General features: G+C 39.7%; 2 protein-coding genes across 5 annotated transcripts; one reads left to right on the top strand and one right to left on the bottom strand.

Annotated features, from left to right (window-relative positions):
• Nucleotides 1-870: 870 nt before the first annotated feature.
• Nucleotides 871-14396, bottom strand: kdm2ba (lysine (K)-specific demethylase 2Ba). 4 transcript variants are annotated; one of them, XM_028033925.1, is made up of 11 exons: nucleotides 14243-14396; nucleotides 9844-10068; nucleotides 9580-9723; nucleotides 7914-8000; nucleotides 7282-7569; nucleotides 6911-6964; nucleotides 5524-6335; nucleotides 4933-5096; nucleotides 4676-4837; nucleotides 3492-3710; nucleotides 871-2043 (listed from the first exon to the last, which is right to left on the bottom strand). In XM_028033925.1, exons 1-11 carry the CDS (start codon nucleotides 14294-14296, stop codon nucleotides 1862-1864), a joined length of 2391 nt encoding a protein of 796 aa, XP_027889726.1. In that variant the 5' UTR covers nucleotides 14297-14396; the 3' UTR covers nucleotides 871-1861. The 4 variants fall into 4 exon arrangements, with proteins under 4 accessions (XP_027889726.1, XP_027889727.1, XP_027889729.1 ...); XM_028033926.1 differs by having other exon boundaries at nucleotides 7282-7560; XM_028033928.1 differs by lacking the exon at nucleotides 14243-14396 and adding an exon at nucleotides 13215-13316.
• Nucleotides 14397-17404: 3008 nt separating this feature from the next.
• Nucleotides 17405-21994, top strand: LOC114155074 (calcium release-activated calcium channel protein 1-like). Its single transcript, XM_028034744.1, has 2 exons — nucleotides 17405-17763; nucleotides 19644-21994. The coding sequence occupies exons 1-2, from the start codon at nucleotides 17650-17652 to the stop codon at nucleotides 20181-20183; spliced, it is 654 nt and encodes a 217-aa protein (XP_027890545.1). The 5' UTR covers nucleotides 17405-17649; the 3' UTR covers nucleotides 20184-21994.
• The last annotated feature ends 592 nt before the right edge of the window (nucleotides 21995-22586 follow it).

Below are 22586 nucleotides of genomic sequence, written 5' to 3'. Positions count from 1 at the left end.
GAAGCCTGTAACATCCATGCTATTGAGTATGTACATTACCGGTCTGCACAGTGTCTAATGCAGGGGTGGGCAACTCCAGGCCTCGAGGGCCGGACTCCTGCAACTTTTAGATGCATCTCCACTTCAACACACCTGAGTCAAATAATGAGGTCATTAGCAGGACTCTGGAGAACCTGACTGCACTTGGGAGGTGATTCAGCTGCTGGATTCAAGTGTGTTGGACCAGGGAGACTTGCAAGAGTTGCAGGACACCGGCCCTCGAGGACCAGGATTGCCCACCCCTGGTAATGCATCGTCCAGTTGTTCAAACCAGGATGGGTGGTTCCACAAGGACTGTTCTCAAACTAGGTTCACCCAACAACATGTAAAGTAAAAGTTTGCAAAACAGAATCACCGTTCATAGATCTAAGATTGAATTGTAATAAAATTAGTAACATTTAAAAGTAAATCAAATATTTATTATAAAGTGAAAGATAGGAAACCTGCACTTGAACATGTTTGTATTCTGTGGCTTCAAGCTCAATGTCTGCCTATTGAACATTTATATACAGAAACCTGTAAACGGATTTTGGGATGCTGTTGCCACTAAATACATCTTGTAATAATTATAACTGTAAGCTTTTCAGTGACATTGTTGATTATATATTATGTATATTTACATAGATATATATCTATATATAGGAATATGTTGTTGGTTTTTTCTCACCTCTTTCTACAGGTGTAGAAGCAGTTTACTAGGGTGTCTCACTCTCTCTACCTTTCAGCTTTATACTTCTATTATCCTTCCTCCTCCGCCTTTTTCTATATCCACACAGGAATCAGAAAGCCATAAACCTGTGCTTAAGCCATTTATCAGTCAAAAAGTCTCGATGATGATACAAATTAAGTTCTTTTAATGCAAATTAGCACTTCTTTTTTGATTTACATGTATAAACATAATCACATTCACCTGAGGCGATAAATTTACAGCACAACACCCAAAAATACAACACCGACTGTATGAAGTATATTTTTAAATGTATGCAAATACTTGCAGAGGTCATAATTAGTTGTCCATATAGTTGTGTGAGGTCGCCTGCTTTAAAGTCATTGTTAAATTCGCTTTAATTAACTTTTGGGCACCAAAACACAAACCAGGTGGCTGGGGACAAGCTCTAACCACCCTGATAAATTATTCACACGCATCATTTGAACCAACTATGTAAGACACCTATGTCATGTCACTGAATAAACAAATAAATACAAACTGTAATAAAAATATAAATCAATAAATTAATATTGAGAGACTGCTGAAAACCCCTAAACAAAACGCCCCACAGTTAAAAGTCTTTTGTAAAACATCCAAGGATGTAACAGAAATATGAAATTTATCGCCTTCTCTTCTCTGAAATTTATCTATTTAATGTAGCTATGGTAATTAAATCACAGCACATGCATGTTTTTCTTATCTGTATACTGAAGCGTCGACGTCAAACAGAGATTTTGGCACTCAAGTAAAAAGAAAAAAAAAAAAAGGAAGCCAAGTTGTTCTGTTGAAAATGACAAGAGTCTGATATTTGGGCTCCAGAAACAGAAAGAAAAAATAACTTGATGGATTTTGCTTGTACAAAAATATGTTCAAAAATGAAACAAAACCAATAAAAATAACTCAAATACAACCACATGTTTATAAAAGTAAAAATATAAAAAGAAATACATGCAACCTTTTTCCTCCTTTTCTGTCCGATGAACCTCCCACTGAATTCCCTCTCATTGTATTCTATGACAACAGTGATTCAGAGACTTATCACAGGACGTGTAGTTTAAGTGCAAAAACAGTCTGAAAACATTGTTGTTGTTTTTTTTTTTGTCCTGATGGAAACTAGCTTATCTTCTGCAGCAGCTTGTCTTCTTTCAGTCTGAACGGGACGCTCACAGACATCTCTGCAATGAAGTGCTCACAGGCCGTCTTGGTCACCTGCTTACAGAAGCGAAGGTCGATCTGGCAGATGCTGCCGCAGCGCTTGAAATAGTTCAATGAATGATCCGTGACTCTGTTACAAACTAGAATATAGTGGGAGGAACGGAGAACGGTTATTACTTTTGTGTTAATCAAGGGGGTCATGTTTTTTTCACATTTTGCATTTCAAAACTCTATAAATACCAGAGCTCCTTATTGATTTGTACAACAACAAGAAAAAAAAATACTGACAGATTTACAACTATATACAACTTTCAGAAAGTGGAGTAGGGAATGGAGGTTTACCATACTTCATTTTCCAGGCACGTCAGAAAAGGAAGCTCATACAGTAATCCTATTTTCAGACAAACAACTTAGTGTACAGTTCTAGCTTAAAAATAAAAAACAACTGCTGACAAATGTTTGTAGAGGCGCAACATTTCAGTCACCCAGGTTTCGGTTCCCTCTTTTCGGATCACATGAGGTCAAAAAAACGGAGAGAAATATGGGAAATATAGATTTCCCAACTTCCTTCATGTGAAGAGATAAAACACAGAACTCTTTCTCTGTGAGAAATCTTAACTATAAGATTTTATAGCTATTTTAGCAGGGCTGAGCCTGAAGGTCTGATTACCCATCTTATTCTAAACATATTTGAGGTTCTGAGCCGTAACACCAGTATGGAATTCTATGAGAAAATTGTGTGTGCTAAAGTTTGTACAAGTGACAAGCATAAACTTACATGTCCCGCATTTTAGGATAAATTTTTTTATTAAGTAAAAGAAAATAAGTTAACACATTTCAGATTTTTTATGAATAAGATATTTAGACTTTTTTTTCCTAAATCAGATAAAACACTGTGTTATTTTAGTGTCGCACCTGAGTCCATTTAAAACAAACTGGTTTGGCTTGGTTTGTGTCGAGGTGAAAAACTGTTCTGAGACCGTTTGGAGGAGGTGGTCCAGTTCCAAACAAACTCTACTGTAGAGCGGTTCTGTTATGGTGTGAATGGGATCCAGCAGCTTCCAGATACATTCTGAAAACTTGAGCCAAACGGCTTCCCGTAGCCAGGTTTGCGTTGAACTAGGCAAGCTAATAAATAGCGGTGGAGTGACTTTTTCATAAAGCATAAAGTTCTATGCAACTTTCAAGAAATCTCAAAATCATTTGGTATACTTTTTAGATTATTCTTCATAAAAATTATGTTGAGAAACAAAGTAATGATATGATTAAATAATGTTTGTTTTTTTACTAGTTAACACAGCATCTGCTTCATGTTTTTGGACACATCTAACCAATCGTGATTACAGTTCACCTGGAGTTTTATGTGGAAAGAATTTGAGCCACTCGAAAAAGTTACAAGTTAACAAACGGATTCAGACCGAAGTAAACAAACTATAGATATGAAAACACCCTAAAATGCAGCTATAATAATAAAAATTATGCAGTAATCTTCTATGTGGCTGTGCATCAAAATAAATTTAATTTCCGTTCGAGGCCTCATGAACGTGCACATCGGTATTTATTGCTACCATTCTAGTGCAGGTCTCACCTGATAGGTTGATTTCTGTGAGTGAGTCTCTGGTTGTAGTTCCTGCTGCAGTGAGCAGGTTCACAGACTGGTCGTTGATGTGGTTGCAGTAACTCAGGTCTAGCCTGGACAGCAGAGGCATCTGTCGACTGATGAGACGCAAGGACGTGTCGGTGATGTCCAGCCCTGCCAGCCTCAGGTCCTCCACGTTCCGCAGCTTGCAGCGATTATCCAGCTGACCTGTTGGTACGGCACGCATTAGTTCACATCTACTGCTAGGAGGAGAATGGCAGTGAGAATTGTCATCAAGATACATTCAGGCATAGTAAAAGTACACCAACAATTTCCTATGATGTAAAGTGAAAACACTGAATGAAGTGAGTTAATATTAGCAAACATGCCAGTGATAGCCCATATGCAGTTAAGAGTATTTGAACTAACATTAACTTTTCAGCTAATTTAGTGTATGCTACAATAAGTCAATAATACTCTTTATGCTAATGTTATAATTTTAGAAAAAAATTTACATGGTAGCTAATTTTTATATGAAAGCTAAACCTAAAGTGAGTGGAGTGAGTTAATGTTAGTCAACATGCTAGTAATATCGTATATGCGATTGATAGCATTTTAGCCAATATTAGCATGCTGTCTGGCTAAAATATTATTGCATGGTTTCATTCATATTAAATTGAGTACATTAGTGTAGGCCATGGTGATACCGTTTATGCTAACGTTAGCATTTTAGGAGAAAATAGCATGTTAGCTATTTTTGATATAAAAGCTAAACTTAACATAATGAATGGGGTGAGTTAATGTTAGTCAACATACTAGTGATAACCCATATGCGATTGATAGAATTTTAGCTGTAGCATGTTGCCCCACAATGCTGGATGGAGTATGTTAGTATAGGTCAACATGCTGGTGATCTGGTGTTTTATGACTTTGTATTTTTGCGTTTTTATGATGCAAAGCACTTTGAACTGCATTGAAATGTGCTACACAAACAAACTTGATTGATATCCCTCATGCTAATGTTAGCACCTTAGCTAATTATTACTGACAATTTCCTTCCTAGTAGGTAGATCTGATATAATTTGCACTATTCTGTACATTTCTGAGAATGTTCATTCTTCTTCACACTCGCCATAATGTGCTTATGATTTATGGTGCTCCAGACGAGAATAATCTGATTCCTTGTACCGTACCTGGTCTGTTGTCTGTGGGTGGTGAAAGGAGATCCCTCATCTGTGCGTCTTTGAGCCCCTCCACCCACTGGACATCCAGAGTGCGCAGCAGGGGGCAGCTGGAGGTGCAGAGTGCAGAGACAGCAGCCCAGGAACAACCCGACAGCTTTAACACTCGCAGACCTGGAAGTTACATATTTTCCATCACTGATCCAAAAATGAAAAAACAAAGGACACCTTTATTCTCTACATCATGTGTGCGTCTCATATCCAAGTACCTGGTAATCTATTAATGAGCCAGCTCAGCTGCTTTTTGGAAATGTTCGTCCAGCTGAGGTCCAAGGAGACCGGCTGCCTGCGGATTATCCCGCTGAGCATGAGCGGTGTGATGGAGGTGCAGCGGTTTAAATCGATGTTTGTCCAAAGTCTCTTGTCACAACACCTGGTCACAGGAAGAATAAAGGAATAAAAATCTGTGTGACACATCAGGTCCAAGCAGAGTACAGGTTCAGACATTCATACATCAACATCTAGAACATGTACAGTTATTACTGAACATTTAATTTGGTGATGCACTAATCAACAGGGGGCTATTATCATTTTATCTCCCCTATTTTGTACTTTTGCCTAAATCTTCAATAGATTTCTAATGTAAAAAGATTGGAAAATGTTTTAATATTTTCTTATTGTGCCTCTGCAATCATCTGTAGTTAGTCTTGCACTCCTTTCATTCTCTGATTCAAATTTACTACCTCTATCAAATAAAAGACAGCATTTTCATGCTCAGCTTTCTTGTATTTCATAACTGCAAAAAAAAAGAAGGAAAAAAGAAAGAAATCAGCTCGAGTTAGAGAAGTTTGTGCATTTACCATCGGTTCCACGTCTTGCAGATTCTCATGCAGACACACAACTCCTGGTGTGACAGATAGCCGAATATCTTCATCCAGATTTCGCGCTGGAGGATGTGTGCTTTCCCGTCTTTCAGGGGCAGTCTGTCGGGAGGCGGGCTAATCGGAGGCGGCCGGATTACGTGCCTTTCCATTTGGACGCACTTGGGAGGGGAGCGCGGCGGCACCGGCCGTGTGGTCGGGGTGCTCCGGTTGAAGCCCAGGGGGGTGATCTGACTTGGGTAAAAGTGGCGCAAATCCCAGGTGTTCCCGTTCATCTCTTTGGTCTTGAGGTGGGACCTCTGGTCACCGAGTTCGTTACCGTTGCAGAACAGCTTCTTTGGCTCCTCGTTCTCTGTCTCTGGCTCCACCTTGAGCGGCTGCCTGTTCTCGTTGGCCAGGCAGTCCTCGGTCTTCTGGATTTCCTGGTTCAGTGCTTTGCTCAGTTCTCGGCTCAGCTCCCTGTTGGGCAGACGCCGTTTACGGCGAGCCTTTGGACGGGGCCCCCTTTCCTGCGTCTCGCTGCCCCCCTCGCTGCTGGGGCCGGCCTGCGGAGAGCTGCAGAGAGAGTGGTCGCTGTCTCCAAGTGGGGTTTTGATGGAAGAATTCAACGAGTCGTTTCTGGAGTCTCTGTAGTCACCTTCCTCTTCGGCATCTCCGAAGCGCCCTTTCCTGTCCACGCCGCTGCGGAAAGGATGCTCTCTTCTGCCTTCTTCATCATCATCATCTTCCTCCTCCTTTTCCGTCTTGACTTGGGGTAGAAGTTTAGAAATGTACGAATCGTCTGACTTGTCCTGCAGAAGAGAGATTTAGCAACAGTTACTAAGAGTCATTTGGTGCCAAACTCTTAGAGCCTCAGGCCTGTCACAGTAATCTGTGAATTAATCTCATAAATTAAAATGAGCTTGATAATTCCCATTCTGATGATTCAATTCATGAGGATACTTTTGTTCAGAGACTTTATAAACTATTTTTTATGTTATCGGTTGTGTGTGGTTTTTATTTCCTTTTTATTTACTGTTTTCATTTGTTTTGGGGTTTTTCTTATGGGGGATATTTAAAATGTCTTCCAGTTCCAGTGTAAAGTGCGCAAAGTCAATTTTATTTTGCAACAGATTATCAACTGAATTGAGATCTGAACTTTAATGGGGCCATTTAATATGACTAGGTTTTTGTCCAAGTCAATTCATTAAGTAAAATCCATTCCAGTTGTAAGTTTTTACAGCCTCTAGCAGATATTGCACTAGGTCTGTCCTGCATTTACCTCCCACAGGCTGCAACCAGCCGTTCCCTTATGAACAGAAGAATCTCACATTATGATGTGTAGTGTTTTTGTTTTACAAGAGGGAATGTAAAGTTCTCATCTCACCAGATAACTTTCTTCCACATGTTTGCTTATGTCGCCTACATAGTTTGTGGCAAACTGCAGAAAAAAAAAAAAAAACAACAAACAAAACTTATGACTTTTCTTCTGCCAAGTCTCCATGAAATCCACATTTGGAATGTAATATTTGCCATGTTGACATTTTCCCCACCCGAGCTCTGGGATTGTTATTGCTTTATTACCCAAACCAACTTTAAAGCTCTCATGGCTCCTAAAGTAAAAGAGCCCAGAAAATACAGCATTCAAGGAGTCATTTGCAGTTGCGATGATGCCGATTCTAATCCGCCGCCTTGTAGAAGTTAAATGTATCTGAACAGTTTTGCGAGGAACTGCAAGTCACTGGCAGTTATACCGACCTTCTTCCTCACACTGAGGTCCTCTTCGTCATCATCATCGAAAAGCTTCCTCTTCTTCCTCAGTTTGTCCTCGGGTCTGGGCCTCGGCAGGCCGCTGGGGGACAGCAGCGGTGGCTGCCGATGGAGAGCCTCCTCGGTTCTGTATCTTGGCGTCTCGTCTCTGTCCGGCTTCCTCTTCGTCGCAGAGGAAAGGTCCCCCTCCTCCTTCGCGGGTTTCTGTTCCCTCAGCAAAGAGCCGGGGAGGTTGGAGGCGTACTTGAACCCGGGGCCCCTTTTTTGCTTCAATACCAAAGGGGACAAAAACAGTGGAGACGACTTTATACCTTTAGCCTATCATGACTAGAAAACCCTGTTCGATATTTAACTAGCAGATCTTAAGGTTTAAGAAACACTTCTGGTTGTCTGGGGTTTCCTGCCTCTGTCCGATACAGTGATGTGAAGGACTTTCATAAACGGCAGAATTAACAGGAAGTGGCCAGCAGATTATCATATATAAAAAGATATACTGAAACCATCTAAAAGAGGAAGCGACTCTTCTCTTTATCGTTAAGGTAACTTCACAAAACGTTATCAAAACTTTGCAAGATTAAGACTCGGTGCGCAGCCTTCGGCTCGTGCATGATTGTACTCACTTTTCCACTTTTTCCTGCGTGGTTGCATTTGGGACATTCCCAGCAGTTAGGCAGTTCATCATTCACCACACCTGAGGCGTCACTCACCTGACAGGAGAATGGAGAGAGAAAGAAAAAAAAATAAAAAAGGGAGTAGGATTTCAACCACAACAAGCCTAAACAGAGTCCAACAAGTAGTGAGTTTGTGGGAAGCGAAAGTGACTGTTGCGATGTGCACTCGTCAGGCCGGTCAGCGCTGTTCAACCTGAATTATTATTATGTATATAAACATTAAGCAAAAAAACAACATGTCAGTTGATCATCTGTGCAAACCTGAATAAAAAAAAGTTGATTGCTTTCATTTTTCTTTTTACAAAAAAGTATTGAACTGATTTTTGTAAAATGTAAATTCATGTACCGTCATTCTCCAACATAAAAGGAAAAATAAGTGACATGTAGCCAAAAGATGTGCATCAGTCCTTACCAGCTTCTTGGCCACAGCATGATGCTGCCACCACCATCTACCTTGCAGATATAACAAGATAAAGTGACATGCTGTTCTTTTTACCACATATATTTCCTATGCGTCATCTCCTTAGAGCAGGCGTCTGCAACGACTCCCAACAAGTCTGCCTTAAAATGATAAAGAATAAACTAAAGTTTTAAATATACATTTAACAACAAATACTAGTTTAAATAGTTTTTTTTGTCATAAAATTAGCTAATTTCACAACAGAATGACACTGAAAGTACCAGTGATATATTCTTTTCAATTTTGACATTAAGTTGGAAATTATGTTCATCCCACAGAAGATGGAAATGTATCCATCTTCTTTTCTGCTAAACTTTTCTTTATTTTAAAACCTATAAACCATAATGAAGTGGGGCTCTTTAAAAATAACAAACTTCCTGCAGTAGATATTTATTAACAATTTTAAGCTGTCTTTTTCTTTTTTTAAAAGGTTATGCAAAATTTGTGACTCTAAGCAAGTATTATTTAGCTGTGCTGAAGGCAAACTTTATAATTGCAAAGGTTGCTCCTTTACAATCCCCCCTGCCCAGGAATTTTAATTTCTATTGCAACTAATCATCTTGCAGCAGCAGAAGCGGTGGTCCGCCCAGATCGCCACGCCATCAACATGTATTGGCTGCATGAAGAGGAAGTGGCTTTAAATGCCAAGAGGAACTTACATGTCTTCAGCTGCACTGTGCAAGTGAACAAGGCATTTTTATGAGAGCTATTTTTCCTCAACTGTGTCTGTTTAATAAAATGAAAACACTGCTGACATTCTGGTTCTGTGTCGTCGGCTTAAGTAGCAGCACGGCCTTAAAAAGCGGCTCTGATCACGTCCGGACCAGCAGCGACATGTTTCTGACTCGACAAGCAGAGTTTTTGTTCTTTGGCAGTCGACTACCAAACAATTACAGGTTTAGTGTTTTCCTCGCAGCTTAAAGGCTGAAAGTCAAACTAAAATGAAATAGAGTCAGGCTTTAGCCACTATAACCTCATAACCACATGAGTAAAAGCAGCGGGTTTCATCAACAAAAAACAATTTCCGCATCAAATTAACTCCAGATTCCAGTGTAAAGGGGCTGAGTCATGTCGTAATGACGTGGCCTTCCCGGGACGCTGCTCCAACAAAAATGAGTCACCATAGGAACCGTCTGTCTGAGGTACCTTGCGTACCTTGAGGCAGTTGGGGTGGACGATCTCGTTGCAGATGGAGCACTCCATTAGCATGAAGTTGAACTTTTCCTCTTCGTCCTCCAGTGTGTCCTCCTTCCCCGCCTCTTTACACACCACACACACGGCCGTGTGGGGCAGGACGGGCTGCGGGGAGCGAGGCAAATGAGAGCAGCAGAATTTAAAGGCGCTCAAATGGCAATTACTCAATCGCTTCATTCTGTATTTTAACTAGCTTGGGAATGACTAGCTCATTCGCTGACTCACCGCGATGCACTGCCTCATGATGCAGGACTGCTTCATGCGCCCCGGCCCCCCAAACTTCTTCATGTCCTTGCAGAAGTGGCACTCTCCGCATTCTGTGCGGAGACACGCCTCGCACTTCCGGCAGCGCGTTCTCCTGCGCCTGGCTCCCGACGCGCTCCGATTGGACGGCAGCTTGACGGCCGACGTTGACCCCATCTTTGGCTTCGGACGGTTGACTGCTCGCTGCTGGAAGACAAAGACGGCTCAAATGGTTAATCGAAAACCAATTAAACTACAGGCCCAAGAGCTGATATTTTTATATGGAGAGGTTTACAGAAATTCTCTTGGTAAAATGCCGAGTCAGCATACTTTATTGGGAGTCGCTGATGCTGAACACACATGTGATTTATTGCTTGTTCTCCTGTTCATTTCAGCTTCTTGACAAATATAAACTAAAAAAGTTACGAACTGAATCTGCAGGTCAAATACTGAAAAATCTGTTGAATTTTGCCTATTCATTGAACACATCAAAACTAACTACTCCTGCAGTTTTCAGTCTGTAAACGCGTCAAACAACAGCATGTTCTTTGATGCATTTTTAAATAAAGTTTTCACATAGGAACACATGCCAGTTATCTTTTTTTTATTTTAAAACCCCTTGGATTTAAATTTCAGACTTAAACATCACAAAAACTATTTAAATAGAAACTAAAATATAACATTAGATAAAAGGAATGTTTTATTTGCAACTCTGCAGCTCCCAGGGTACAGTTCTTTGTTGTTTTGTTGTAGCGCAAAATATCCGAATTCCTCTGCAAAAACTACAACAAATATAACAGATGAACTCTACTGACACCACGACCAAGACGCAGTGAATGCATGTATGGGTTTAAGCATTAACTAACTGCAGTTTAAAATCCTGCAGAAACCATATACCTGCATAAGGGGGAAGTTGTTTTTTTTTTTTTTTGAACATCTGCAAGGAAAAGTGGGAAAGCATGTCAGAAGGAAGTCACTCAGTTGAAAACTCCTGATATCTCCACCATGCATTCCTCTACAGAACACAAGCAGGCCACACAAATGATGCCTCATCTGGTCCAATTGAATTTAAACATATAAAGTAGAGCTGTAGCAGGAAGGCATACAAAACAGTAAAACTAACATCCACATCTTTACAGTAGAAAAGCTGCAGCAATGTTTATTAAATTATCTTCAATATCAACCTCTTTTAAAAAATAATAATAATAATAATCTTCCTCGTTTCCATGGCATTACTATAAAATACAACAAAAAGAAGAAGCCATCTCAGCTCCTTTCATCTTTGCAGGAGACGTTACCTTGGCAACAGTTCGCCTTGCTGGTGGCAAATGTTTAAATAGGGGAGCGTGACAGATGGATAAAAATAAACTCGCTGGAGGTGGTTATGATTTCCTTTGAGGCTGTGAACATCTTTCTGATTTATTCTTATAGCATTACTTTTAACAGGTGCACAGCCCCCACACTGCTGACTTACTACTGCTGCTAGCTCCTTAAATTGTTACACGTTGGCAAACAACAGGAGGTAAATTTTGCTTCCACTTGCATCCAGAGGACGGGTATAACAGGTAACCTGCGTCGGGAAGTCAACAGGACAATCTGGGTTAACGACAACAATGACTACAGCTTTACTGAAGAGGAAAGGTGAAACTTGTCCTGATTACTCCAACTGAAAACATCCAAAGTAAATCATTACATGACTAATCTCCTCTCCCTAATCCTTCAGATAACAGATTCCAGGGTTTCTTCACATTCTTCCCCCCACAAGACTGATTTCCAGACTTTTCCTAGACTATTTTCTAGTGCTTTGTGCCATTTTGAAGAGAACACAATAAGGCGTCAAACACAAAAGTTCACGATGAGCTTATTTCTAAAGGAACTAGGGGGAAAAAGGAAAGAAAGAACAACGACAGAAACAGAAGCTTGGAGGAATGCACAGATATAAAATTTTGCCTATAAAGAAGGAATCAAGTCTGCAATCACATTTTTTCCAAATTGTACACTTTCCAGATTGTTTTCCCTCCCCGCCGCCCCGATAGCTCGCCCTAACGACTGCTAACAAATTATTTCGACAAAAAACACACTCCCGTAGACGCATCCAGCTCCTGTAAAAAAAATAAATAAGTAATAGTAATAAAAAAATGTGGGAGGGAACCAGTGAAGGATGAGCAGCTGCTCCAGGGATGGCTGTGACTGTCAACATCACTCACAACTGTTTCAGCCGAAGTTCCCTCATCCCTCGCCTGACCTCTGCGATGACCAATGCTTACCACTTTCAAACGAGGAGTGTCGTTTCACTCCAGAGCATTTCAAATCATTATGCAGCAGCCTGCTTGTTTTGACCTCTGATCAAACCAAAATACCTCAAAGCAAGCAAGTATGCAAGTCATGTATCAAACGATAGGCTAGCAGTAGACAGTAGAAATCAGTAGTGAAAGCAGGCGTAAGAACAAACTGCTTATAAAAGTCCGAAGGTACAAAGTCCCACTGCTAGACGGAAAGTTTGGTACAGAAAGATGGAGTATGAAAGGGTAAAATGCCCGTTTTTAGGCGTCACATCTTTGAGAAAAATAAATTATAAGTTTGGACCACCACAATAAAATTAGTTTTTGATGATCTGCAGCAGAGGAAGTGGCCGTAAGCAGTGAAACAAGAGGTTTTAGTTTTCACAAAAGGTGAATAATGTGATTTATCTTCCTTTTTTCATTTTATCTCCTCTGAAGTCTATGTAGTCTGATATTTAAATATTTGTAGATTTAAAGTCAAATTCCTGCTTGTGCAGACAAAGTCAATAAAGTGGATTCTGAGAGTAATTTGTGCAATTCTCCCATTAAAAGAGACTGCCAGGATGAAACACCTCATATAAATAACACATCTGGCTGCTTGGACCGACTCTTTACATGTTTCCTGTCCACACCTGAAATGGATCCAAGTGATCGAGATGCTAAAGCTTCATTATAGAGGTGGGGCCATCTTGATGACAAAATAGAAACTGAAGAGTGAGGAAAACGAAGTAAATAGCAATTAATACCATGGCAATTTTGCAGTTTTCTAAAATCCCAAAAACTGGGATTACAGTTTTCGGGAGGATAAATTGAAACAAATGCGAGTATTTAAAAAAAAAGGATTATATTCTTGAATGGTCCACTTTACCTCGAAGATTCGCTTTAAATAAAACGAAAATGTACCGCAGTGAAAGTTGTGGCAAACAAAAACCCTGAACACATTAGCTGAAGATGGCCCCTAGAGCCATTACTGCATCAGCTGATTCGTGCTGACTGTTACTCTGCAGTAATATGACAGGAATTTGGGATTGGCTGCAGAGGCCTGTGAGCAAAAAAAAAAATACAACTTACTATGCCAAGCACAGTCGTCTGACTCAGCCTCAGCTCGGATTTTGTAGGAGAAAGTCACAAGGCTCATCATCTGCTGAGGTCCTCATAACAACAAGTGCTGCTGTCGACAACCGCGTGTCACGGTGGAAAGAAGTGAAAACATCATCTTTGATGTTGTACTGATAATGGAACCGTGTTGTGGGTACAAATATTGTGCAACCACGTTGATGTGGATCTTGCATCAGCACTTTTAAGCGTTCCTCATGAACTCTACCAAGCACTCCGTCTTTAATTTGCCACAAAACGAGTAAGATGTTAAGATCTGCGCAACCGGACAGTGTTGTTTTTTTTTTTTTATATTTGGGGTGGTGGGATTATGGGTAGCCATAGTTTGAGAAGCAGAGGTCCAGCAAGCACCAGAAGTAAAGCCACTTCATTGTTCCCTCTCCCCATCCCCCTCCCCGGTCCCTGCCTCAACAACATTTCGCCAAAAGCCTTCTTAAAGGCGCAGAGTGGCAGGACAAGTTTAGGAAGAGTGAGGAAATTAATCAAAAGAAAGAAAGCATTTTTTTCAACGTGGCAGGTCGGTGTTCGGGGCGCAATAAGCGCTTCACTCCGGGTTTAGATTTAAACATGTTGAAGCCGAGCTGGTGGCTGGTGGAGGTTTCTGCTAACAGGAAATTATCCAAATCATGACCGGACCGAAGCTGCGCCGTGTTAATGGCCAGCTCAAAATGGGTCAGTTGTAGCTAACATCAAAGGAGCAGAGTATGTGGTGTGTCCCGGACAGCCAGTGTATAACAGCTAATAAACATCTTTATATGGGTACATAATACTTAGCTAAATGTCCATTATTACAGGTGAGTGATATTTATGAGCACCTTTTTCTAATACCTTTGGCTGAACCTGACTCACACAAACACAGAAGAGCGGGGTTATGGTTAACCTTAAGCAACCACACACTCAAAAAAAACGCCTTTCTTCCTCACATTTCGTTAAACTTCCCACGGACTAAAATAGTCAATATAACGAAGAGTAGCGGTAAGTACCTGCTCGGACTCTGACTCATATTCTTCATCGTCTCCGCTCATTGACAAGGCCATGACTCTCCTCTCATCGTTTGTGAGCAGCAGAAGGAAACCAACATGGCTGAACGAGCTTACAGCTCAGCTCGTCCCCCCTCCCACACAGCAACACGGCCCAGCAGCTGCCAGCTAGGTTCACCGCGCTGCCTTCAGGCACCACAGGAAATAGCAGCTTCCTGTTCACTTAAAGAGATATCTCTGAATTTTTGAAGCAATATTCTTGTAAAAGTCTATAAGAAGGTGAAATATTACCTAGAATATAATAATAATTACAGTAATGTAATCATTTTTTTTTTTACTTTTACCATAGGATATACTGAACAAGTGAACTTGGGATTCATAATTCCATAATGGTTTATCAATAGGACTCAATTTTTTTTTTTGTGACACACTTCTGTTGATAAATACAGTGGTTCAAGTTCATTTACCTCTTTATGTATTCAACGTTACATGCACATTGGTTACATCTTTCATGATCATATTTGATATATGCCTAAGTGTACGCTAAAGCTTCAATGAAGTGGTGGGATAATTTTGATGATGGAAAAGATAAAGAATGGGTTAATCACAATCAACTGCAATATTAAACGATAATGTTATAATTATGCATTTTCCGAATATATAAGGGTAAATGGAAAAATGTGAGGTGAAAAACAAGGTGATGAGTATATTTGAATAGCCCAATTTACCCTGGTGCTTCTCTTAAAATAAAAATAAAAATGTAATGACTAGAAAAGTTGTGATTAGAAAAAACACTGAAAATATTTGCTAAAGCAACTGTTAGGGCAAGCATTTTTGTAGGGGAGTCTTCCTTTTAATATAAAACCAGATTAAGGTTACTGCTGCCAACCTTTTAAAAGATTTGTATATAAAAAATTTCATTCTATCCCTTTAAACAGACAGCGCAGCAAAATAAATAAATAAATTAAGGATGGAAAGCGACAAAAATGAAAACCAACACATCGCAAATTGTAAATTTAAAGAAATTTACAATATTTAACAAACTAATTAATGTCTTTATAGCTATGAACGACACATACTGCGTAAAGTGAATGCACCATGGTTTTAGCAGGAAGTGAAGATAGTCAGATACAAGATAAATCTCTCTTGTAAATTTCCGTCATTGTTTATTTTATTTACTTAACACGTTAACCTTTACCAATTTAGAGGAAGACTTGTAACTAGACATGCAAACTGAATATTTAAACATCTTTTGTAAACATTAGCCCGATCTTTATTTAACTGTATTCTTTTCTTAAATTAAGTAATTACTTTTTATCTCTTAGACTATCTAACTATTTAACAAATGTTTCACAGTAACATTTATATATCTCAGAGAAATTCACTTTTTTGTGTATATGGAATGTAATGGAAAATAAACAGATTTTCTTAGATTTCGTGGGTAAAACCAGTAACAAATACATATTTAAACATTGGTTCAAACATAAATGCAGTCAACAATAATGGGTTACAATAATGTTTAATTTGAGTACAACACAGTACACCTATGTAGGTAACAGTGGCTCTCTCAGCATTTATCTATCTTACATAAGTACAATGGTGACTGACAATTGTGCAGTTCAATTGTGAAATGTTGGTGAAATGCTTTTCTTTGGCACCATCTAGTGTCTCTAATATTGTTTCTCCTTCTCCGTCTTCACAAATAATCGTTGATGAGCACAACTGTTCATGCACTTAGATGCACAATTAATACATCTAGGTGCAAATGCTGCACAGAATTAGATGTGCATTTAATATTAATACGTCTGTTCTTACCATTTGTACCAACATAAAGTAAAAATCATTTGTGCGGGGTAATAGGTAGCATTCTAAAACACGTTTCATGTCATAGATTAACAATGTAAATCATAAATCTAGGTCTGTTTGACGTGACATCATCACACAATTCCTGTAGATTTGTCAGCTATGAAACCAAGATTCGTTTATCTCCTTCTCCACCACATGCGGAGGTGCTTTACTGAACTTAAACATGGCAACTGTGGAGCCCATTGCAGTACAGCCTTCTTACTTATTGTTACTGTCAACAAATCAGTTTGAGACCGTTTGAGCTTTGTGACATGGTGCGTTAAAACAGATGGAACAAGCCATCAGAAGATGACTGCACTGTGGTCGTATAGAGAAGGACACAGCCAGTGGCAATACTCAGAATGTGGAGTTTAAACAACGCTCACATTGTAGCAAAGGGCCCAGAGTGTGCCAAGAATAAATCTATTGTAGTATTTTACCACCACCATCAGCAGCAGCCTAAGCCAATGATAGAAGACAGAAATTAGGGTTGATGTGCTTTCCTGTTGCTTATATTTTTGACCCCTTCCATTTGAATGTAGTTAGCTGAAACTGAAACACAGACTCGTCAGACCAAAAAATTGCCTAATTTTTGTAAGTGTTCAGGAAATGTAGGATAAGTTTGCTGGTATTTTACATAAACTGGTTACAAGAAATAGTTATTCGAGCTGCTGTTGCCTTTACGTCATATCCAACCAGTCCACCCATTTCCATCTGACCTCTGGAATGGGCATCCACATGGATATGCTCAATGGATATTTCAGACCATAAGTCAAATAAATGGCTATATCTGAAATTCCCATGAGATCAGCAGTTTCCAAAATATTCAGACAAGCGTACCTCAGTCACCAACAATGATCCCATATAATTAAGATCACCTAAATCGTCTTTATTCTCCATTATAATGCTCTATTTGAAGGCAGAAAGTAGAATATCTACATGAATTGAGTCGCTGTCATGCCATTGCCTGCAATTGAACGGGTTTACTTACCAAAGTGGAGCGTAGAATCGCACAATAACATTTATATTTACCCAGTTATACATTTTTAGAGTTGAACCGGCCTCTCGTTGACACAGAGATCTCTCTGTGGAAAAAGACAGTTTGTTTTTAATTCACCTTATAGCAATAATGCAGAGGTTTACTTCAACTAAATCTCAAGGTGATCAAGTTGTGTGCACCATAAAGACTGACTGCACACACAGAAGATTAGCTTAAATCAACTAAAGAATGAACGAAAACGAAAAAAGAAAGGGCGTCAAAGAGAGCAATGATGTCAAACAATTTATTTTTCAGAGGGAAGCGGAGCGGAGGGGGCAGACCTGACAGTTGCAGCGGCTGCGAGCAGCATTGAATTGTGGGTATCTTGAGTTTCCTCCTCATAGACTTCCACAGTCAGCTGTTGCGGAGAAGTTTTTGACAGATTTTCAGAGCTGCCCTATAGGAGTCTTATTTTTAGCATCCGGCCGGGGCTGAAGCTCCTACGTCGACTCCAAGCGTGTTGTCTGGGAACATATTTCCGCGTCGTCAGGAAAACTTTTCGGTCTATCCTGGAACAGCTGTCAGAATGAGCCTGAACGAGCACTCCATGCAGGCGCTGTCCTGGAGAAAGTTGTACTTGAGCCGAGCTAAGCTCAAAGCCACCAGCCGCACTTCGGCTCTGCTGTCGGGTTTCGCAATGGTGAGTAAGTGAGGTTTAAGTTTTCACAGATATAATGCGCAGCTTCACAGGCCGTGGGCACCAACACCCGGAGAGTTGTTGCGTGTGACGCAGATTATTGTTTTCAGCTACGATCCCTCCTTTGTAATGGCCAACAGGCGAGCGCCAAAAGTATTCGCTCCTCTCTCAGCTTTTCCGACTTCAGTCAAGCTGCAACCTCAACAATTAGTCTAACTGATTGGGTTTTAATTCTACGCTCCAACATAAAGTCGTGCACAAGTATAAATGCGATTAAAAACACTGAAAATGATTATGGGCATATGTATTCATATTCAGCTACCCCTAAATAAAATCCTGTGGTGCCTGCATTCAGATTCAGCTGCTCTGTGAAGGTATAATAGGTTTGTTAGGGGGGGAAACAAACTATCATCATGAATCAAAGAACACAGCAGATTGGTCAAAGTTCTGGATCAGTTTAAAGCAGAAGTGGTTAGTAATGTCTCGAACTTTGAACTTTCTGTGGAGCAATTAATGCTCAATTTATTGAAAAATTACACAGTACATCTCAGAAGAAAAAGTTACAAGACAAGGACGTCCATTTGAGCTGACAGGCTGGTCGAAGACATCATTGATTAGAGAAGCAGCCAGAACGCTTGTGGAAACTCTGGAGTAGTTGCGGACGTTGACAGCTCAGGTGGAGAGTTCAGTGCAGTTTTATATAACAAACGTTTACAAGAGAGGTAATCTCACGTTACTTTGCAGAAAAAAAAGAACTAATGATACAAACACTGAACTTTTTCACTTGCGTACAGAGTACTGCAGGAAAAAAATAAAAATGATTCAGATCAACCCAAACAGTACAGCAGCAAGAGACCTGCAGCTGTAATTGCTGTGAAGGACTCTGGTTTCAGGACTAAAAGCATAAACACTGACACTTTTCAGACTTTTGTTTTAAAAAATATATATTTTATAAAAGACCCAGTTGAAATGTGGTAAAATACTCCAAGGGTATAAATACTTTTTTCAAGGTACCGTAAATATTTGCTCACTTCGTTGCCAGCGTGCCAAATATAGCCGAAGTGGAAAGAAAATGCTTTGAAGAAAAGGTGTTAGCTGAACTGAAGTGTCATGAAGGGAAAGTAACACACCATGTCTATTTACTGAGACCTTGTTGCATCCTGAAGTACAAAAACATTTAATAGATACAGAAAACTATTTTTAGTGCACATATGAGAGATGCAAAAGGATTTTTTTTATATGTTTGGTTTCATTATACCCACAAACATTGTGTTCTATTTGATTTGTTGTGATAGATTGACACAAAGTAACATATACTTACGAAGGATAATGAGAAACATTTTATTTCATTACTTTTTACAAGTATAGATCCCAAAGTATGATTCAGCCATCCGGGGTGAAGACTTTTTTTCTGCACTTGAGTTTGGTGACCTTTCCCAGTTTTAAATCTTTGGCAGCCTGCAAGGATAACAGGTTGTGGATAATGAATAGAGGCATGAACTTATTGTGATCAAGAATGAATAGATTAATTGTTAATGCATTTATTTGAGGAAATAAAATTTTTGATGCATGTCTAAAGCAAAGAAAGGGACTCTAGTGGGAGGAAAAATAATGTGTCCATCATTAGAACTGAGTTGACAGTACAGACCATGAAACTGATTCCATTTATACGAATCCAAGTTTAACATCAGATATCCACAGTTATAAAATGAATTAGAAAAGCATTGATGAAATAATATTATTCTAAGAGAAAGAAGCAATCGTTTCTCTCATGTCAACAGAATAATTATCTCGCAATTTAAAAATGACAGAACTAAATAAAAGAAAAATCTTTACTGGTTGTTGTTGTTGTTGCTTAAACATTTCTCGATGTTTTCTCCCAGGTTGCCATGGTGGAGGTACAGCTGGAGCCCACTCACACGTATCCTCCCGGACTGCTGATCGCCTTCAGCGCCTGCACCACGGTTCTGGTCGCCGTGCATTTGTTCGCCCTCATGATCAGCACCTGCATCCTCCCGAACCTGGAGGCCGTCAGCAACGTTCACAACCTCAACTCCGTCAATGAGTCCCCCCACGAGCGCATGCACCGCCACATAGAGCTGGCCTGGGCCTTCTCCACGGTCATCGGCACCCTCCTGTTCCTGACTGAGGTCATGCTCCTTTGCTGGGTGAAGTTCCTGCCGCTCAAAAAGGAAACCAACACCACCATCAGCTCCGGCGAGGCGGCGGCCATCGCGTCCACCTGCATAATGGTGCCGTTCGGACTTGTCTTCATCGTCTTCGCTGTCCACTTCTACCGCACGCTAGTCAGCCACAAAACGGACCGGCAGATCCGAGAGCTGGACCAGGTCATTCAGCTCCAGAAACAGCTGAATCACGGGGCCGAGAACGACGAGCTGAAGGCAGCCGGACATTTCCCGTAACTGTAACCCATCGAGTTCATGCAGACTTCCCTTATAAAAAGGCTTATTTTTTTATGTTTTTTTTTATTTCTTCTGATGAGTCACAGCATGCATTTCACAGCTCTATCCTTTTCTACATATTGGATGTCTACAAAATTTGATTTACTTTTATATGCAGGGAATTAAACCATTTTTAGTTGCCGACATCCTGACAAGTTAAAAACACGTGATTTGTGAGATAAAATTTCAAAAGCACTGAGATGCTGGGGTGGTTTACACATTTTATTTGCTATAATATAAAGATCTGTATTTTACTCTAGCAGCCATTTGTTAATCTGTAAGCAACTGGATATGTCACTTTGAGTACCTTCTTGTTGATGAGGGAAATGACAAAGTCAGCTGAAGAGGGCAAGTGTGGGTAATTGTGCACAACATGCTTTATTTTAAATAGATTTGAAAATGCCACATGTTCTAAGATGAAAACTGGGATAAGTTGAATCAATATTTCTCTCAAATTCAGTATTTTAGGCTGTGTGGAGTCTGCACTATCTAATGTATACCTCTGTCAAAGTGCTGTTTTCTTCTCAGACATGCTACAGGTTGCTGCATGTCAATAGTGCAGCATTCAGTTTTTCCCACCTTGTTTTCTTGTTAGTTAATGAGTGAAATGATTGCATTGCATTTGTTTTTTGTTATTTTCAATACGACTAAATCGCTGAATGTTTTATTACCGAACCTGTTGAACTAAAGAACCGTTTTCAGGGTTCATCTCTGGGATTTACGTTTAGCTTTTTTCAAAAATTACCAAAGATCATTTTTGGGGAAAGACATTCAGCAGTATTTGAGGAAAAAAAAACAAACAAAATATATAGAAATGTTGTATTTGCAGTTCAGGGCATTGTATAATAAAGATGCCTTTCCTGGACCATAGTGATTAGTCCATGAAAGTAGGTAACCTTTGACCTGCCAATCAATTCTGCATGCACTGCATTGATCAAGGATAAATTGACTGATGCATTTTTGACAATAAACTTTAAATAAGTTAAATATCACAACAACTGTTAAACTGTTAATTAAGAACACCCTTTTTTTCTCCATGTTCTCATTTTCATACTGTCCTGTTTGTTTGTTTTAATCAAATACACTGTAAATCAAGAAGTGGTGACTGACTTTAGAGAAAGTGTTCTTGAACAACTTTTGCGGAGCATCATATTGTTTAAATTGTTATTTGCAAATTTGTGTGTTTTGTACATTTTGTGCAGTAGTTTACAAGCTGAAGCATGGTTACGGATTGTTTATGTTGCGGAATGTGGCTTGTGTTTTTTTCGTGTCCACAACAATGAACGCTTCGACGTGGCTGAGGCTGCTGTTGTCTCTCCGTAGCAAAGCTGCATGAGACGCTGTCTTTACAAAGTTTATTTCTCTGTGCACTTTGAGTTCTAATGGTGATACCACACTTTGTTGGAATATGGTTACACTTTTCTGTTGATATCAAGGTTGTGTTATTTTATAGGGTCATTTGCGTATGTATTGCTGACAACCTGCTCATAAGTTGTACAGAGCTTTGTAATTGTCCTGCTTGTCATTTTCAGTATTTAAATGTTTTAATTTTCACTTTTGTCATTTAGTCAAACACCAAAAACTCACAGGAATGCATCAGTGCCTTACCAAATGTCTGGTTGCGAGGTAATTACTCACAGAATTAATCAGAAAGCAATCTTCCGTGACACTTTTCCTTTCTGTGCTTATTTATTAAATCGAGTGTATGCCTACTGTGTGTTTTAAAAGCACGGCTTGAAGGTACGGTTCATTAAATGCTCTGTTTCCAGTTTCGCTTCCGTGTGTTTCTAGTCATGTTACCTTTGGATCAGTTTGGGAATAAAATATATTTATTTATGCATCCCTGACATTCTCATTGGCATGTCTAAAAATGCAGAGGGAAACAATGCAACGCTTTAGAGAGCAGCTGAAGTTGGGTCACAGTGGAATCAATCACACAGGAAATGTGGGGACATCGTGGTTTAAATTAGGACAAGGCTTTCAGCCATGAGCATCTGTCACAACAAAGACCCACAAACCATTTTTCTTTACTAAACTAAAAAATATTTCTTTTTTTGTTTGTTTTATTGCTAAGACTTTCTCCGCACTAATTTTCAAGATTGTTTTTCATAAACCAAAAGTCCATTTGCTGTGTTTCAATGAACAGTTTCTTGAGGAGACGTCTTCCTGTTTGCAGCAACAATGACATTCCCCTCGCTGAAGACACGGTTAGCACGCCCACCACAATTGGATGCATCAACATTTTTAGACGCAAAGCGCTAGGATGTGTTGAGCTTAAATTTCAAAATGCAGAGCTTTATGTAAACCTCTGGAGTTAAACTAAATCAGGTTATTTAGCAAATATCCATTGGTAAAATATGGACT

This window comes from Xiphophorus couchianus, chromosome 12, assembly GCF_001444195.1.
Source record: "Xiphophorus couchianus chromosome 12, X_couchianus-1.0, whole genome shotgun sequence".
Taxonomy (NCBI): Eukaryota; Metazoa; Chordata; class Actinopteri; order Cyprinodontiformes; family Poeciliidae; genus Xiphophorus; species Xiphophorus couchianus.
Note: the sequence above shows the minus strand (reverse complement) of the source record. Positions and strands in the feature narration are given on the sequence as shown.

Bases quoted from the DNA above. Each gene is read 5' to 3' on its own strand.
- kdm2ba (XM_028033925.1), bottom strand. From the start codon at position 14,296: ATGGCCTTGTCAATGAGCGGAGACGATGAAGAATATGAGTCAGAGTCC. The intron at 4,838-4,932 runs GTACTTGGATAT...TGTAACTTCCAG, and splicing joins GCTCATTAATAGATTACCAG to GTCTGCGAGTGTTAAAGCTG. The intron at 2,044-3,491 runs GTGAGACCTGCA...ACTATATTCTAG, and splicing joins CACAGAAATCAACCTATCAG to TTTGTAACAGAGTCACGGAT.
- LOC114155074 (XM_028034744.1), top strand. From the start codon at position 17,650: ATGAGCCTGAACGAGCACTCCATGCAGGCGCTGTCCTGGAGAAAGTTG. The intron at 17,764-19,643 runs GTGAGTAAGTGA...GTTTTCTCCCAG, and splicing joins TGCTGTCGGGTTTCGCAATG to GTTGCCATGGTGGAGGTACA.